General features: G+C 47.2%; 1 protein-coding gene across 2 annotated transcripts in view; it reads left to right on the top strand.

Moving 5' to 3' along the window:
- The window catches only part of PITPNC1 (phosphatidylinositol transfer protein cytoplasmic 1), a 393,300-nt gene that overhangs the window by 308,963 nt on the left and 65,033 nt on the right, over positions 1–19,304 (top strand). For both annotated transcript variants that reach the window (XM_030208446.1, XM_030208447.1), the window contains exon 5: positions 7,729–7,800. In XM_030208446.1, coding sequence (XP_030064306.1) covers positions 7,729–7,800 — 72 coding nt within the window. The remainder of the gene's footprint in view (positions 1–7,728; positions 7,801–19,304) is intronic.

Raw genomic sequence — 19,304 nt, 5'->3', positions numbered from 1 at the left:
ATATTTGGAAAAATGAAATACGAAAGCGCCAAACCCCTAAGAGAAATACTACACTGGCTACCAATAAAAGAACGTATTGCGTTCAAGGTCTGCACCCTGATCCACAAAATCGTTCACGGTGATGCTCCGATCTATATGTCAGACCTCATAGACCTGCCAGTCAGGAACACAAAAAGATCTACATGCACATTCTTGAATCTCCACTACCCCAGCTGCAAAGGACTTAAATATAAATCCACATATGCATCCAGTTTCTCCTACATAAACGCGCAATTATGGAACGCCCTGCCAAAGGCCATAAAAACAACGCACGACATAACAATCTTCTGAAAACTACTGAAAACCAACTTGTCCAAGAAGGCATACCACAATTGATCCATCCTAAATACTTGACAAATAGACTCTACATGAACTAGACAAAACTGAACTCTCTACATCAGGATGAAAACCTTCGTTACTACCAGGGGCGTATCTGCTATGGGGCCACAGGGGCCTGGCCCCCGCAGATTTGCCCCTGGACCCCCTTACCAATGACACTCTCAACCCCCCTCCTCCTGCCGTCACTCCGCTGTTGCACCTCACCTCCCTTTGCTGGCGGGGGACCCCAACCCCCGCCAGCCGAAGTCTCCGTCCTTCCTTCCTTCCTTTGTTTGAGATTGGTGGTTTCTGACGTCCTGCACGCACGCACGTACAACGTGCAGCGTGCAGGACGTCAGAAACCACCAAACCCAAACGAAGGAAGGACGGAGACTTCAGCTGGCGGGGGTTGGGGTCCCTTGCCAGCAAAGGGAAGTGAGGCATGACGGCAGAGTGACAGAAGGAAGGACGGAGACTTCGGCTGGCGGGCCAGCCCCCGCCAGCAAAGGGAGGTGAGGCGTGACGGCGGGAGGAGGGGGGGGTTCAAAGTAGTTGGAGCTGTCTTCCGCGAGAGGGGGGGCTTAAAGTAGTCGGGCGGGGGGGGGGGGAGTGGTGGCGTCGTCGTCTTCGTCTTCAGCGGGGGGGGGGGGGGGGGTCAGTGCCACCGGGGGGGGGGGCTAAAATGTGCCCCCTCTCCTCGGCTCTGGCCCCCCCTACCGTTGAAGTTCAGATAAGCCCCTGGTTACTACTACTAAAGTCACACAATATACACTACCATTTTATTCCTCACGCCGCATGAACCTTCTATGCAACAATACACTCCCTTCTGAATTTCCCATCCCCCGTCATTTCACCACATTTATACCTCTAATCACAGAAGAATGTTATACCGAATGTTCTCCTACTATTGTTTAGCTGCCCTGTCAGTTTCCCGTTAATTCCTTCCATTGTTCCATTGTTCTTCTCCACTGTTCTATTGCCTTAACGATACTTTGACTTTGTTTTCGCATAACTCCTCACAATGTATTCCATAACCAAGTTGTAACAAAATGTATTGCCACCATTCACAATGTATTGTAAGCCACACTGAACCCGCAAATAGGTGGGAAAATGTGGGATACAAATGCAATAAATAAATAAATAAACCTTCTATCTAACTTATTGTATAATTCACTCTATTACGCAGGAACTTTAATGCTATACCACTTTGTATTGTACTTTACCATTTCTGGGCCATAAAGCAATACCACTTGTAATTCTCTATCCTGAAATGGCGATCGCCATTACAGCATAATGTAAGCCACATTGAGCCTGCAAATTGGTGGGAAAATGTGGGATACAAATGCAACAAATAAATATGGGAGAAGTTCCACCCCCTCTGTCATTTTGGTCACTATGCTTTGAACCTTTTCTAATTCCGCTATATTGACCAGAATTGAACGCAATACTCAAGGTGAGGTCGCACCATGGAGCGATACAGAGGCATTATTATATTTTTGGTCTTATTTTGCATCCCTCTTCTAATAATTCCTAGCATCCTGTTTGCTTTTTTGGCTGCCACCATACACTGGGCATAATTTCAATCCCCACTTCAGGCACAGGCAGCTCCTTGTGACTCTGGGCAAGTCACTTAACCCTCCATTGCCCCATGTAAGCCGCATTGAGCCTGCCATGAGTGGGAAAGCGCGGGGTACAAATGTAACAAAAGTAAAATAGATACTACTGGAGATTCTACATGGAATGTTGCTACTATTGGAGATTCTACATGGAATGTTGCTATTCCACTAGCAACATTCCATGTAGAAGGCTGCGCAGGCTTCTGTTTCTGTGAGTCTGACGTCCTGCACGTACAGAAGCAGAAGCCTGCGCAGCCACATTGGTGATCTGCAAGGGCCGACTTCTACATGGAATGTTGCTAGTGGAATAGCAACATTCCATGTAGAATCTCAAATAGTAGCAACAGTGGAGGAGTGGCCTAGTGGTTAGGGTGGTGGACTTTGGTCCTGGGGAACTGAGGAACTGAGTTTGATTCCCGGCACAGGCAGCTCCTTGTGACTCTGGGCAAGTCACTTAACCCTCCATTGCCCCATGTAAGCCGCATTGAGCCTGCCATGAGTGGGAAAGCGCGGGGTACAAATGTAACAAAAAAAAAAAAGATAACCCAGACTAATCTCATGAACCTATCTACCCAACACATACCCAGGAGACAATGACATTGACCCAGACTATTTCTCTCACTTTACTCCCTTCTCCACTGCTTATCTCTACCTACTTATCTCTTTTATTATTCTGTTATACTTAACCTCTACTTTCTCTACCAATATTCTGTATTTCCTATTACTATGTAAGCCGCATTGAACCTGCATTGAGTGGGAAAGCGCGGGATACAAATGTAATAAGAAAGAAAGAAAGAAAGAGATATGTCTCTGGAAGAGACATCTCGGATACAGATATTTAAAAGGCATACATGATGGCAGAGGGCTTGTTTCATACTTTTGCAGAGCAGTTCAGAACTTTTAAGCTTTTGTGGCTAGGATCCATGTGTGAACTGCCAAACCCAGCTGTCCAGGGAAGCTTAGATTTGCCCCGCTGCGTGAGCTTATTAAAACATTGACTGACATTCTTATGATTAACGCTTCAAAAGTGCCAAGTTCCGGGGACTATTTTCGGTGCAATGAAAATGGAAACTTTTAGCCTTTAACTTTCTCCTCCTTTTGTCATGCTACCCATTTCCAGGAGGGAGATGTTGGGCCAATCCTGGATTTCTGGCAACCTTATGTTACATTATGGGACTGGCAACAATAATTTCCATGAGTAGAATCAGGGACTACATATCCCTCACTGCTTTGGGATGTAAGTTCGAAACCAGGACTGGCCAAAACGTTTCAAGCCCGGAACTGGGTAACTTGACAAGTCTGTTTTCCTTGCTTTGATGTCCTGCTTCCTCCTGCAGCAGCAGAAAGGGGGTGGCCAAGTAAGCTGCTTATTTAAAAAAAAAACATGATTTAATCGGGGGGGGGGGGGCTGGGATTTTCTTTTACATCATGCTTCCTTTCTTTGGATTTCTTTTTCTTTTTTGTTACTTGAAACAGATTTACTACTACTACTTATCATTTCTATAGCGCTACCGGATGTACGCAGCGCTTCACACTTGAACATGGAGAGACAGTCCCTGCTCAATAGAGCTTACAATCTAATTATGACAGACAGACAGGACAAGTAAGGGATAAGGGTTAGGATAGACAGGACATATCAGGGATAGGGGACAGTTGAAGGTTTAGGAGTTAAAAGCAGCATCGAAGAGGTGGGTTTTTAGCCTAGATTTGAAGATGGCCAGAGATGAGGCTTGGCGTACCGGCTCAGGAAGCTTATTCCAGGCATACGGTGCAGCGATAGAAGGAACGGAGTCTGGAGTTAGCGGTGGAGGAGATGGGTGCAGATAAGAGAGATTTGCCCAGTGAGCGGAGTTCCCGGGGAGGAGTGTAGGGAGAGATGAGAGTGGAGAGGTATTGAGGAGCTGCAGAGTGAATGCACTTATAGGTCAATAAGAGGAGTTTGAACTGTATGTGGAAACGAATAGGGAGCCAATGAAGTGACTTGAGGAGAGGGCTAATATGAGCATAACGACACTGGCGGAATATTAGTCGTGCAGCAGAATTTTGTAGAGATTGAAGAGGAGAGAGATGGCTAAATGGGAGACCTGTGAGAAGCAAGTTGCAGTAGTCTAAGCGGGAGGTGATAAGAGTGTGGATGAGGGTTCTGGTTGCATACTCAGAAAGGAAAGGGCGAATTTTGGTGATGTTATAGAGGAAGAAACGACAGGTTTTAGCAGTCTGTTGAATATGTGTTTTTAAATTCTGAGCTGCCGTGTTTCTCAGTTCTAAGAGGGAGACTTTTCTGGCTGGTCCTAGTTTTAAACTTATATCCCATAGCAGTGTGGGATTTGGAGTCTGACGATTCCTGTTGAAAAATCAGTTCTGCAGGTCCCAACATCCATCAGGGACTGGACTGATCTAAAATCTCCCTCCTGATACTAGATAACGCAGAAACCAGCATAAGGCATAAAAAAACAGAGCCTAGTGGTTAGGGTGGTGGACTTTGGTCCTGAGGAACTGCGTTCGATTCCCACTTCAGGCACAGGCAGCTCCTTGTGACTCTGGGCAAGTCACTTAACCCTCCATTGCCCCATGTAAGCCGCATTGAGCCTGCCATGAGTGGGAAAGTGCGGGGTACAAATGTAACAAAAAAAAAATAGATACTATTGTTTTTTAAACATACATCCCAAAGCAGTGGAGTATCTGTAGTCCATGACTCTATCCATTGAAATCAATGCTGCAGGTCCCATAATGCACATTGATGAGGTTGGCAGAAATCCAGGACTGGCCAAAAAAAAAAGTCTCCTTCCTGGAATGGGTAACTTGGCAGCTTTGAAAAAAATGGTGCAGGTGAATTTGCTTTGTGGTGTTTGGAATAGCTGTGTCCTTTGCCCCGGGATTTAATGCCCTGCAACCACTGGAAAGTAAAAACAAATTCCTCAGAACAAAATCGTTGTAAACCTTTAGTTAGATGGTAGGTTAATCGGAGAATATAAATATTATATTCCAGTCAGCTGCAAGATACAGCAAAGAAGGGTGGCCAACTGGATTCAACTGGGCAGACTTATACGGTCTGTGCCAGAGCCGGTGGTGGGAGGCGGGGATGGTGCTGGGCAGACTTATACGGTCTGTACCAGAGCCGGTGGTGGGAGGCGGGGCTGGTGGTTGGGAGGCGGGGATAGTGCTGGGAAGACTTATAGGGTCTGTGCCAGAGCCGGTGGTGGGAGGCGGGGATGGTGCTGGGCAGTCTTATACGGTCTGTACCAGAGCCGGTGGTGGGAGGCGGGGCTGGTGTTTGGGAGGCGGGGATAGTGCTGGGAAGACTTATACGGTCTGTGCCAGAGCCGGTGGTGGGAGGCGGGGATGGTGGTTGGGAGGCGGGGATAGTGCTGGGCAGACTTATACGGTCTGTACCAGAGCCGGTGGTGGGAGGCGGGGCTGGTGGTTGGGAGGCGGGGCTAGTGCTGGGCAGACTTATACGGTCTGTGCCGGGGCTGGTGGGTGGGAGGCGGGGATAGTGCTGGGCAGACTTATATGGTCTGTGCCAGAGCCGGTGGTGGGAGGGTGGGCTGGTGGGTGGGAGGCGGGGATAGTACTGGGTGGACTTATACGGTCTGTGCCCTGAAAAAGACAGGTACAAATCAAGGTAAGGTATACACAAAAAATGGCACATGTGAGTTTATCTTGTTGGGCAGACTGGGTGGACCGTGCAGGTCTTTTTCTGCCATCATCTACTATGTTACTATGATTCGTCTGACAAGGTTGATCCAGTCCTGGTCTTACCCCATTGCATGCAGGGATTTGTGGTTCTGATTTCCCCATTGGATTACCTAAGAAAAGCCCTGCATGCATTGAGGGCTGGATCCACCCAGGCGAATCTGGAGCTTGTGGGCAACCCTACAAGCATTAACTAGGAGTAGAATCCTGTTGGTGCTTCACAATAATAATTTTAAAAAGTATATTCAATGGGCCAGTCCAATCAATGTCTGTGACAGTAAGGCACCCAGCAATCCCATCCCCCGCTCCCCCTGTATTTGATTCCTTGCTTACGTCTTTTCCTTGGGTCAACCAGGACTACAACCTTCATAGTCTCTGGTGGGGGAGTTCAGTTATTGTGCAAAGGTGACACCTAGTGGTCAGATACAAGACCCATGATTGCAAGGTTCTGGAAGGAGTTCTTGCACGTGTGCTCCCCCCCCCCCCCCCCCCAAAACCTGCCACTCACCCACCCAGGAACTGAACTAGGTAAAAGATACCACAGAGGGGCGGTATATCAGGTCCCATTTCCCTTTCCCTTCCCTTTTAAAAATGAATCGGTCATTCCTATAAAAAAACGTGCTGCAGGCTCACCCCAAGTCAACTGAAAAGGTTGATCCAGTCTTTGTTTTGCCTCTTTACATGCCTAGATTTGGCAAGGAATAGAAAACAAAAATGAGGATGTTATAATGCCTTTGTATCGCTCCATGGTGCAACCGCACCTCGAATATTGTGTTCAATTCTGGTCGCCGTATCTCAAAAAAGATATAATGGAATTAGAAAAGGTGCAGAGAAGGGCGACGAAAATGATAAAGGGGATGGGACGACTTCCTTATGAGGAAAGGCTAAAGCAGCTTGGGCTCTTCAGCTTGTAGAAAAGGCGGCTGAGGGGAGATATGATAGAGGTCTATAAAATAATGAGTGGAGTTGAACGGGTAGATGTGACGCGTCTGTTCACACTTTCCAAAAATACTAGGACTAGGCGGCATGTGATGAAGCTACAATGTAGTAAATTTAAAACGAATCTGAGAAAAGTTTTCTTCACTCAATGTGTAATTAAACTCTGGAATTCGTTGCCAGAGTATGTGGTAAAGGCGGTTAGCTTAGCGGAGTTTTAAAAAGGTTTTGACGGCTTCTTAAAGGAAAAGTCCATAGACCATTATGAAATGGACTTGGGGAAAATCCACTATTTCTGGGATAAGCAGTATAAAATGTTTTGTACTTGCCAGGTATCTGTGAACTGGATTGGCCACTGTTGGAAACAGGATGCTGGGCTTGATGGACCTTTCGTCTTTCCCAGTATGGCAATACTTATGTACTTATGAGGGGGTGTAAAACTGGAGGAAAAAGCCTGGATAGTTGTGATGAAGGCTCATGGTACCAAACCTCAGCCCCAGTTCCCGTTAAGCCCAAAAGAGCAGGAGGAGGAAAGTTCTGGTTCAAAAATGACAAATATACTATTACTACTTATCATTTCTATAGTGCTACTAGACGTTCGCAGCGCTGTGATATTCAACCAATATCTTATTCAGGATGTAGAATAGCAGTCAAGAACCAAGTTACTGGTGATACCTTTGTATTGGGTTAACATTGTATCTTTGTCACAAACGTATCCTCTCTTCATCAGGCCAGTGAATAAACTATCCGGTTGCACTGGTTTAAATACTACAAACTCATCGAGATCTTAGGCTGTCTGCATATGTTATTACAGCTAGACAGCGGTGAAAGGACTAACACTTTACAGTTCCAAGGCCCTGTTATGAGCAAGAAGCTTAATGCAAAGAAGTTTTACTTGAAAAGATATATTTTTTGAAATTCATTCAGCAGTCAGGTCAAACAGTTTGTTTAAATTTTGAAGATCCTGAATGTTGTTCCATCTTTGCAATTCGTGTTACATAAATCCTTCCCTGAATTGGGAAATGCATGGTTGGAAAAGTCATAAACATAATATGAGTTGTTACACTGGAATGGATTCAGCTCTTGGTTTTAATTAATCTGTTTGTTTTTTTTTTTTTTCCAGTGTTCATTTTTGCCTAAATTCTCCATCCATATAGAAACAAAATATGAGGACAACAAGGGATGCAACGATAGTGTAAGTATTACTGTGTTTCTTTAAAAATTGCAGAGTGAAAAGATGAACTGTTTTGAGTGCACGATAAATCCATAAGGTCAATTTAATGTGTTGCGTGGGAAGGAGTGGGGGTTGAATATATTTAGCTATCTTGCAGAAGTTCTAGCATGGTTTGCTTTTCTGAGTGGGTGTGCTTTTTTTTAAACTCAAGGGGGGAAGGGGGAGAGATCTGGCACTAGAGACTCCTTGCAACTGTCAAGCAGCTTGCCTGACTCATTGACTTCACAGGCTACAAGCTGGTTCTGATCCTGCCAGGTTCTAACTTTAAAATCAGTTCGGGTTCCCAGGAGGATCCGAGATGAGACTCCTGCCTGGGACAGACAACAAGCACATTCAGAAGTACAAAAGTGCAAGCTTTTTAAAACGTTTCGTTTCTGAAATGGCCTTACTGTGGCAGATTTGTTGCACGGTGGCGCAACTCTGGAATTATTTTCTGATACTGAATTGGAAGTCCTCTGCCGTTGTTTTAAATCAGATTAAATCACCAAGAATCAGGTGCTCCTGAAATGCTCCGGAGAGGGATGCATGGGGAAAATACGTGTTGCTGCTGGGTTTTTTTCTGGGAGTGGGGGGGGGGTTGTTTCATTGCTGTCTTTGGGGGGGGGTCTTTTACTCTCGTTTTTAGTGCGCACTGAAAATAAGCACGCGCTAAACGTTAGAGACGCCCATAGGAACGCATTGTTGTCTCTAACATTTAGCGCATGCCCAATTTTAGCACACGCTAAAAACGTACTAGTGGTGGGCATTCAAGCAGAACAATTGAAGGCATGCTTTTTGGACATTCCAAGAGTCTCAGAGAGTGTGGCGTTGCGGGAGACATCATATAAGTTCCTTACACGCATGTTTAGCTCTCCACATAGGGCGTGGCGGGCGAGTATGGGGAGAGACAACAAGTGTTTGAAGTGTGGTTATTCCCCGGCAGACTTGGGACATATGTTCTGGAAGTGTCCAGGAGTTTTGGATTTCTGGAGGCAGATTTGTAATCATGTGTCTGGTCTGTGGGGGATTACTTGGCATCGGAGACCGTTGTTGTTCTTTGATAAGTTCCAACTGTCTCAGATCTCTCCAACAGGGTTAAGGCCATTTCTTAAAAAGACAGTTCTGATAGGTAAAAAGGTCATTCTGCACTTGTGGATAGCAACGGACTGCCCGTCACTTTCGCAATGGCGCGCAAGGATGATTTTTCTTTGTTCATTGGAGCGTAGAGTTGTGGGTGACATGGGCCCCGTTTTGGGACTGTTTAACGGCAATGGCACTGAGCAGAATACTTAATTCTTAAGGCATGGTATGGCATGGCATCACAGAAGGGGAAGGGGGTGGGTGAAAGGGGGGAAGGGGTATTAAAATATCCATGTAAATTGCTTGTTTTTACTTGATGTAGTTTGCTTCAATTGTTATTAAGGAGTTGTGCTTGGGGGAAGGAGAGGAGGGAGGGTGATCACGGTAGGGAGGTAAGGGATGCGGGGGGGGGGGGGGGTTGGGGGGATAAAGAGGGGGAAAACTTACAGATGGTGGTGGTTATTTTGTATCTGCCAACTGTTGAAGATACTGACTTTATTGGATAAATCAGTTTTGTACGGTTATAAATGTATTTTACCATCAATAAAAAAGATTGAAACATAAAAACGTAAGCGTGCCTTAGTAAGAGACCCCCCTTAGTGTGGTAAACTGTTTTAGAAGCAAATCCGCTACCTACGTTCCTGTACCCGCTCTGCCGAACGCCTCTGGCGGAAATCTCGGGCCCTTGCTGATTTCTTACACTTTAAGTTCATGCTGACCTCCTTCCAATCTGCTCTTTCACGTGCCAAACAGGATTATTATATCCAACTGACCAACTCTCTTGGCTCTAATCCTCGACTTCTCTTCACCACATTGAACTCTCTCCTCAAGGTGCCCCCTCCCCAACTCCCCCTTCATTATCTCCTCAGACCCTTGCTGAATTCTTTCACAACAAGGTTCAAAAGATAAACCTTGCTTTCTCTACCTCACCACCTCTCCCTCCACTAGTCCGTTCCCCTCTCTCTCCTTCCCTTCATTCCCTTTCCTCCTTTCCTGAAGTTACTATTGAGGAAACTACATTTCTCCTTTCTTCCTCAAAATGTACCACCTGTTCCTCTGATCCCATTCCCACCCACCTTCTTAATGCCATCTCTCCTGCTCTTATTCCTTTTATCTGTCACATTCTCAACCTCTCACTTTCCACTGCGACTGTCCCTGCTGCCTTTAAACATGCTGTGGTCACACCTCTCCTTAAGAAGCCTTCACTCGACCCTACTTGTCCCTCTAATTACCGACCCATCTCCCTCCTTCCTTTTCTCTCCAAATTACTTGAGCGTGCTGTTCACCACCGCTGCCTTGATTTTCTCTCCTCACATGCTATTCTTGACCCACTACAATCTGGTTTTTGCCCTCTCCACTCAACCGAAACTGCGCTTACTAAAGTCTCCAATGACCTATTACTGGCTAAATCCAGAGGTCAATATTCCATCCTCATTCTTCTTGATCTTTCCGCTGCTTTTGACACTGTCGATCACAGCATACTTCTCGATACCCTGTCCTCACTTGGATTCCAGGGCTCTGTCCTTTCCTGGTTCTCTTCCTACCTCTCCCTCCGCACCTTTAGTGTTCACTCTGGTGGATCCTCTTCTACTTCTATCCCTCTGCCTGTCGGCGTACCTCAGGGTTCTGTTCTTGGTCCCCTCCTCTTTTCTATCTACACTTCTTCCCTTGGTTCATTAATCTCATCCCATGGCTTTTCCTACCATCTCTTTGCTGATGACTCCCAAATCTACCTTTCTACCCCTGATATCTCACCTTGCATCCAAACCAAAGTTTCAGCGTGCTTGTCAGACATTGCTGTCTGGATGTCTCAATGCCACCTGAAATTAAATATGACCAAAACCGAGCTTCTTATTTCCCCCCCCCCCCCCCCAAACCCACATCCCCGCTCCCCCCGTTTTCTATTTCTGTTGATGGCTCTCTCATTCTCCCTGTCTCCTCAGCTCGAAACCTTGGGGTCATCTTTGACTTCTCTCTCCTTCTCTGCTCATATCCAGCAGATTGCCAAGACCTGTCGTTTCTTTCTTTACAACATCCGTAAAATCCGCCCCTTTCTTTCCGAGCACTCTACCAAAACCCTCATCCACACCCTTGTCACCTCTCGTTTAGACTACTGCAATCTGCTTTTTGCTGGCCTCCCACTTAGTCACCTCTCCCCTCTCCAGTCGGTTCAAAACTCTGCTGCCCGTCTCATCTTCCGCCAGGGTCGCTTTACTCATACTACCCCTCTCCTCAAGACCCTTCACTGGCTCCCTATCCGTTTTCGCATCCTGTTCAAACTTCTTCTACTAACCTATAAATGTACTCATTCTGCTGCTCCCCAGTATCTCTCCACACTCGTCCTTCCCTACACCCCTTCCCGTGCACTCCGCTCCATGGATAAATCCTTCTTATCTGTTCCCTTCTCCACTACTGCCAACTCCAGACTTCGCGCCTTCTGTCTCGCTGCACCCTACGCCTGGAATAAACTTCCTGAGCCCCTACGTCTTGCCCCATCCTTGGCAACCTTTAAATCTAGACTGAAAGCCCACCTCTTTAACATTGCTTTTGACTCGTAACCACTTGTAACCACTCGCCTCCACCTACCCTCCTCTCTTCCTTCCCGTTCACATTAATTGATTTGATTTGCTTACTTTATTTATTTTTTGTCTTTTAGATTGTAAGCTCTTTGAGCAGGGACTGTCTTTCTTCTATGTTTGTGCAGCGCTGCGTATGCCTTGTAGCGCTATAGAAATGCTAAATAGTAGTAGTAGTAGTAATTTCAAAGGACACAAAATTCCACAAACTGCAAAAAGAGTGGAATAAGCCAGCCACAATGTCCAAGGAGACCAAAGTTAATTCTTCAAACGAGAATTGCTGACACACCAACCCAACATGGACTATGTTTCGACATGCACCGTCTTTGTCAGGGGTTCTTTAAAGCCAGCAATACAAATATGGTCACACCCTTAATACCTTAAGGAATACTATTAAGCTCACAACGGCGCAGTGCTCCGCGTCTTCAAAGTTCTTCATACGCCGCTATGAGATAAACGCCCAAAGCACAAAACCTTGTTCGAAATGGTATTTTTGGAAAAAAAAAAGATAGACGTTTTTCTTTTTTCGAAAATGGTTACGTTTGCTATTCAGATTTGGGACGTTTATTGCAAAACATCCAAAGTCCAACTTAGATGTCATATCGAAAATGCTCTTCATTATCTCACACTGGTTAGGAAAGACAGAGCATTCTGCTTAATGTCATGGTTTTCTTGTTCATCGAGCATAAAGTCATTCATTCTATCTCCGGCTTGCCTCGACATCTGTACACTTTCTCAGGTAAAATGAATAAGCCCCCGAAAACTCCAGATTGCCAGAGCCTCATCACGACAGAGTCAAAGAGGGGCATAATCGAACGAAAATGTCTATCTCCATGGGCGTTTATCTCCGAGAACGGGTCCGTGAAGGGGCGGACCGAACCGTATTTTCGCAAAAAATAGACGTCCATGTTTTATTCGACAGTTTGTGAGCTGGGCGTTTTTGTTTTTCAGCGATAATGGAAAATGAAAGTGCCCAGCTCAAAAACGAATAAATCCAAGGCATTTGTTTGTGGGAGGGGCCAGGATTCGTAGTGCACTGGTCCCTCTCACATGCCAGGACACCAACCGGCCACCCTAGGGGGCACTTTTACAAAAACAAAAAAAAAGGTAAAAGAGCTCCCAGGTGCATAGCACCCTTCCCTTGTGTGTTGAGCCCCCCAAATCCCCCTCAAAACCCACTGCCCACAAGTCTACACCATTACTATAGCCCTAAGGGGTGAAGGGGGGCACCTACATGTGGGTACAGTGGGTTTGGGGGGTTGGACGACTAATAAGCATTAAGCAGCACAATTGTAACAGGTAGGGGGGGATGGGCCTGGGTCCACCTGCCTGAAGTCCACTGCACCCCCTAACAACTGCTCCAGGGACCTGCACACTGCTGCCAGGGAGGTGGGTATGACATTTGATGGTGAAAATAAAAAGTTGTGAAACATCATTTTTTTGTGGTGGGAGGGGGTTAGTGACCACTGGGGGAGTCAGGGGAGGTCATCCCCGATTCCCTCTGGGGGTAATCTGGTCATTTACGGCAATTTTTGGGGCCTTATTCATGAAAAAACAGGGTCCAGGAAAAGTGCCCTAAATTCTAGCTACAAACGCATACTTTTTTTCCATTATCGGCGAAAGGCGCCCTTCTCTGTTCGGGTGATAACCACGCCCCAGTCCCGCCTTCACCACGTCTCCGACACGCCCCCGTCAACTTTGTACGCTTCCGCGATGGAGTGCAGTTGAAAACGTCCAAGTTCGGCTTTCGATTATACCGCCTTATTCGTTTTTGTGAGATAAACGTCCATCTCCCGATTTAGGTCGGAACTTGGGGCGTTTTTCTCGTTCGATTATAAGCAGGAAAGCGTCCCGATCCCTTGATTGAATTTTTTGGCCATCAGCTCTCAGTCTGACTCCTCATAGCTGCAGATGTGTAAAGTCTGTTGCTTTAACCTCATCCATGTGATGAATCGGAAGCCGAACCAACTGCTGTTGTCAGGCTGGAGCCATAAATCATGTCTCCATGGTTAAAGACGCTGGAATCCAGCTTTGTTATAGAAAAGGGGCATATGTGCAAGAGGACTGGGTGAAAGCGAGAGACAGCAAAAGAAAATGGTTCAGAAACCAATAGATTGGTCAGAACGTGTCAGTATTTGGGAGAAAGAGCACCTGACTCGGGTTCTGGTGCCAGGCCTTGATAATTCCTTCTCTCACCACTTTCCTCCGCAAACTGTGCCAGCACATATCACAGGACCCCACAATCAATCACATAGGAAAAACATTCCCTACACGTGCTCTTACATTGAAGTAAGAGGGAAAGAAGGCTGATTTGGTTCTCAAATGCAGTAGCTAAAAAGGTAAGGGAAAAAAAGGTTAGTCTTCATAAATTACAAGACATCGCAGAAAGAGGAAAACAGAAAAAAATACTTGCAAAAGCTAAGAGAAGCTGGAAAAGCTGTCAGGAAAGCATATAAGCAAATATAGTAACATAGTAGATGACGGCAGAAAAAGACCTGCACGGTCCATCCAGTCTGCCCAACTAGACAAACTCATATGTGTATACCTTACCTTGATTTGTACCTGCCTTATTCAGGGCACAGACCGTACGAGTCTGCCCAGCAGTACTTCCCGCCTCCCAACCACCAGTCCCGCCTCCCATCACCGGCTCTGGTACAGACTGTATAAGTCTGCCCTCCACTATTCTCGCCTCCCAACCACCAACCCCTCTTCCCCCCACCTGCTCCGCCACCCAATTTTGGCTAAGCTTCTGAGGATCCATTCCTTCTGCACAGGATTCCTTTATGAAGGAAGACAAAGATAGACAACACAGTAAAATTAGGGGACAAGACATTTTTTAGATATGTAACTGATAGGAGGAAGTGCCAAACGGGTAGGACTACAGAAAACAAATGCTAATGGGGATGGATGTACGGTAGACCATGACCAATTCTCAGAAGACTGTGTTCTTGAGGAGCTAGCTAAACTAAAAATGGACAAAGCGATGGGGCCTGATGGAATACATCCGACTGTACTCAAGAAACCTGGGGAAGCTCTGGCGGCTTCATTGTCTGATCTCTTCAATACTTCTTTAGAGTCTGGAGTGATCCCAGAGGACTGGAAAAAGAGTGGTCGTGGTCCCTCGGCGCAAGAGCAGAAGTAAGGAGGAGGTTGGGAATTACAGACCTGTTAGTCTGACTTCAGTGGTGAGTAAACTAACGGAACTGCTTCCAAAATGGAGAATTGTGAAGTTTCTAGAATCGAACGGACTGCAGGACCCGAGGCAGCACGGTTTCACTAGAGGCAGGTCTTGTCAGACAAATCTGATTGATTTCATTGACTGGGAGACCAAACAGTTGGACATGGGGGGGGGGGGGGGGTGCTAGATGTGGTGCACTTGGATTTTAGCAAAGCCTTTGACATGGTTCCGTACAGAGAAATGATAAATAAACTGAGTGCCTTCAGTAAGGGTCCTAAAACTAGTTAAATGGAAGGAGACAGAGCAGTGGCGTCGCGAGGGCAGCTGACACCCGGGGCGGGTCGCCGCTGCGCACCCCCCCCCCCCGGGTGCAGCGCGACGCACCCTCCCCCCTCCGTAGTGCAACACCCCCCCGCCCCGCCCCGCCCGCGAGAACATACCTGGAAGGCGGTGAGGGGCGGGTGGGAGGGCCAATCCGCCGAGAGCACGCCGCTGGGGGGGTGTCGGCGCCTCGCTGGTTCCTTGCTCTCTCTGCCCCAGAACAGGAAGTAACCTGTTCTGGGGCAGAGAGAGCAAGGAACCTGTGAGGCGCCGACACCCCCCAGCGGCGTGCACCCGGGTCGCACCGCCCCACCGCCCCCCCCCCCTTCCTAAGCCACTGAGACAGAGGGTAGTAATAAATGGAACTTGCTCCAAGGAAAAGGATGTTATCAGTGGTGTATCGCAGTGATTGGTCTCTGGGCCAGCTCTTTTTGTCAGTGATATTGCGGAAGGACTGTCTGGTAAGGTTTGTCTCTTTGTGGATGATACCAAACTCTGTAATAGGGTGGACACCCCAGAAGGGTGTGGATAGCCTGGGAGAGATCTAGCAAAGTTTGAAGAATGGCCCAGAAGTTGGTAACTAGGATTTAATGCTAAAAAATGCGAGTTCATTCACCTGGGCTGCAAAAATCCAAGGGAACGGTATAGTATAGGGGATGAAGAAGTACTGTATACGAGAGAAGAGCGGGACTTGGGGATGATCATACCTGATGATCTTATGGTGGAGTGGAGCAGTGGCCTAGTGGTTAGGGTGGTGGACTTTGGTCCTGGGGAACTGAGGAACTGAGTTTGATTCCCACTTCAGGCACAGGCAGCTCTTTGTGACTCTGGTCAAGTCAATTAACCCTCCATTGCCCCATGTAAGCCGCATTGAGCCTGCCATGAGTGGGAAAGCGCAGGGTACAAATGTAACAAAAATAAAATAGATACTATTGGAGATTTTACATGGAATGTTGCTATTCCACTAGCAACATTCCATGTAGAAGCCTTCGCGGCCACATGGGTGATCTGCAAGGGCCGACTTCTACATGGAATGTAGCAACATTCCATGTAGAATCTCAAATAGTAGCAACAGTGGAGGAGTGGCTTAGTGGTTAGGGTGGTGGACTTTGGTCCTGAGGAACTGAGTTTGATTCCCACTTCACAGGCAGCTCCTTGTGACTCTGGGCAAGTCACTTAACCCTCCATTGTGCCATGTAAGCCGCATTGAGCCTGCTATGAGTGGGAAAGCGCAGGGTACAAATATAACAAAAAACAAACAGGTAGAAAATGCGACGGTCATAGGGAGAGGGATGTCCAGCAGGAAAAAAAAGGTGATAGTACCCTTGAATAAGTCTTTGGTGAGGCCCCATTTAGAATACTGTGTGCAATTCTGGGGACCGCACCTATAAAAATATATAAACAGGATGGAGTCGGTCCAGAGGGTGGCTACAAAACTGGTCAGCGGTCTCTATCATAAAACATATATGGACAAGCTTATGAACCTCAATAACACTGGATGAGAGGCGGGAGAGAGGGGATATGATACAGACGTTTAAATACCTCTGTGGCATTAATGTAGAGGAAGTGACTCTCTTTGAAATGAAGGAAAACTCTGGAATGAGAGGGCATAGGATGAAGTTAAGCGGTTATAGGCTCAGGAGTAATCTGAGGAAATACTTTTTCACGGAAAGTGTGGTGGACTGCATGGAATGGCCTCCTGGTGGAGGTGGTGGAGACAAGGACGGAGTCTGAATTTAAGAAAGTGTGGGACAGGAAAGTGGGGTCTCTTAGGGAAAGAGGGAGATAGTGGTTGCTGAGGATGGGCAGACTGGATGGGCCATTTGGCCCTTATCTGCCGTAATGTTTCTATGTTTCTATCTTCAAATGTAGTATATACTATTCAGTGCAAAAATTGTGAAGAAAGACACAGTTATAGACAAGTATCAACTTACACAGGCACCCCATTAAACACTACAAAGGTGGGGGTGGGGAAGATGGCACCCTAGAGGCAAGACGTTCCATCGCTCCTCCACTTACCGCAAACATGCCTAAGAAATGCCATGGAAAGGTTGTTCCAGCAGCTTCAATGGCAGCTTCCTCTACACCAAGAATGATTCGGTCTAAACTGGAGGGTTTCGCGACAGTGACATCATCCGGGGATCCGCTGCAGGCACGACGAGCAGAAGTGTCTGCTTCTCTGCCTCTGGATAGCAGTGTTTCGCTGTCCCCTGAGGAGTAGTGTTACGTCTGTACTTTCCTCGCCCTCTGGTGGCCAGAATGAGTGGCTGCTATGGACCATCACCCGTTCCAGATTTCAGCTCAGTCCAGTCCGGATCTTCCAGGCTGCCAGGTTTGCTTGTGTTGTTTGAGCCTGCACAGCACCTGTAGCTGCCTGGTGATTGCAGCAGCTGAGCCTCAACTGCTTCTTGGCTTATTAGCCATCTTGAAACATTTCTGCTTTGCCTTTGCATCATCTAAGGCCCTGGTATGTTGGGGTGCTGCTGGTGCACTTCTGCTGTTTCCAGTTTCTAGTTTATTCCTGCCTTGATTCGTGTCTGTTCTTGCTAGTCTGTGGATAGTTAGATTAGATTGTTGTTTGTTTGTTTGTTTGTTTGTTTGCTTGTCTTGTCTCTGAGTTGTAGTTCTGTGTTAGTCCTTGTTTGTTTGTTTGTTTGTTTGCTTGTCTTGTCTCTGAGTTGTAGTTCTGTGTTAGTCCTTGTCTGTTTGTATCTTACTGGCTGCTCTGCAGCTTTTAGTTTTGTGTCTTGTTAGTCAGTGTTTTGCTTCCTGTTTTAGTGGTTGTTTACAGCTTTCAGTCTTGTCCTTTATTTTACCCATTCCTTGCCCTGCTGTCCCTGTATGTTCCTTTCCCCTCTGACCCTCAGTTCCTGTCCTGCCCTGTCCAGTAAGTCCTGCTGGCCACCTGAAGCCTGGAGCTCAACTCTTGGTGAAAAGTGGCCAGGTGCAGGTGAAGCCTAACTGTCCTAGATCTGCCCAGTCTCTAGCATGGGGTGGTTTTGCCTTCCGCTACCACTCCTCGGCAGTGGTCCAAGGGCTCACAACCTAGTTTCCTGCTTGTATACATGACAAGTAGGAACCGCTGAAGGATCCAGCCACACAGAGAGAAAGAGAGAGGACTGAACAGCGATCTATGCCGACTTCTGAGGCATCGATCCCACATGGAAATTTAAGCCTGATACAAATTAAGGTTGGATATTCTGTACAGCTGAAGGAAGACCCTGACCAGTAATGACAACCTTATTGCTCAAAAACATATTCTATAAAATTTAGGGGTACTTTAGAGAGTACGCCTAGGCGTATTTTTTTCCACGTGGATTTTTCAGGCACCATATATAGATTCTAGTCCTATGCGTAAAGTTGTGCGTGCAACTCTATAGCTCCAAGGACGTAATGGCTTAGTTACCTGGCTTCGGCGGGAGGGGGGCCCAGAGCCCAAGTTGAGGGGGCACATTTTTGCCCCCCCACCCCGGTGCCGCCGACCCCCCTGCCATTGCCAACCCCACCACCGCCACCACTAACTTTGCCCCCCTCTGCCGACGACCCTCCCCTCCCACTGCCAACCCGCCGTCGCCTACCTTTGCTGGCGGGGGACCCCAACCCCCGCCAGCTGAGGTCCTTTTCTTCACGCAAAAGGCTTCCTTCTGTTTCTGACATCCTGCACGTTGTATGTGCAGGATATCAGAAACAGAAGGAAGCCTTTTGCGAGACAAAGAGGACCTTGGCTGGCGGGGGTTGGGGTCCCCCGCCAGCAAAGGTAGGTGACGGCGGGTTGGCAGTGGGAGGGGAGGGTTGTCAGCAGGGGGGTCTAGGACCAAATCTACAGGGGCCCAGGCCCCCCAGGCCCCACGTAGCTATGCCACTGGTTAGAGCGTTCCTTCACGCTTTGTGTCCGATTTCCCCCCATATCTGTTATTAGTCAGTATACTACAAAATGTACAAACGAAATCTCCGGGGTGCAACTGTAAGGAGGTTTGATCTGGGAGGGGCATGGGCGGGTCTAGCACGTACGCATGTGTCAGTCCTGGAGTCAGGTTTTCAGGATATTCAAAGAAGTTTGCATACAATGGAAGCAGTATATGCAAATGAATCTTATGCATATTCATCATGGTTATCCTGAAAACCTGACTGGCAAGAGGTGCTCCAGGACCGACTTGGGAAACACTGACTTATAGAATACTGATAGTTATGTACCTAACTGCCTACAGTTAGGTGTGAACTTTCACATCAGCCGTAAAGGCTTGCACCTAAACTTATAATGGCAGTTATGCTCATAGCGTGCATCGTCCCAGCGCCTAACTTTAGGCAACCTTTTGAGAATTACCCCCTAC

Source organism: Microcaecilia unicolor, chromosome 6 (genome assembly GCF_901765095.1).
Source record: "Microcaecilia unicolor chromosome 6, aMicUni1.1, whole genome shotgun sequence".
Taxonomy (NCBI): domain Eukaryota; kingdom Metazoa; phylum Chordata; class Amphibia; order Gymnophiona; family Siphonopidae; genus Microcaecilia; species Microcaecilia unicolor.
Note: the sequence above shows the minus strand (reverse complement) of the source record. Positions and strands in the feature narration are given on the sequence as shown.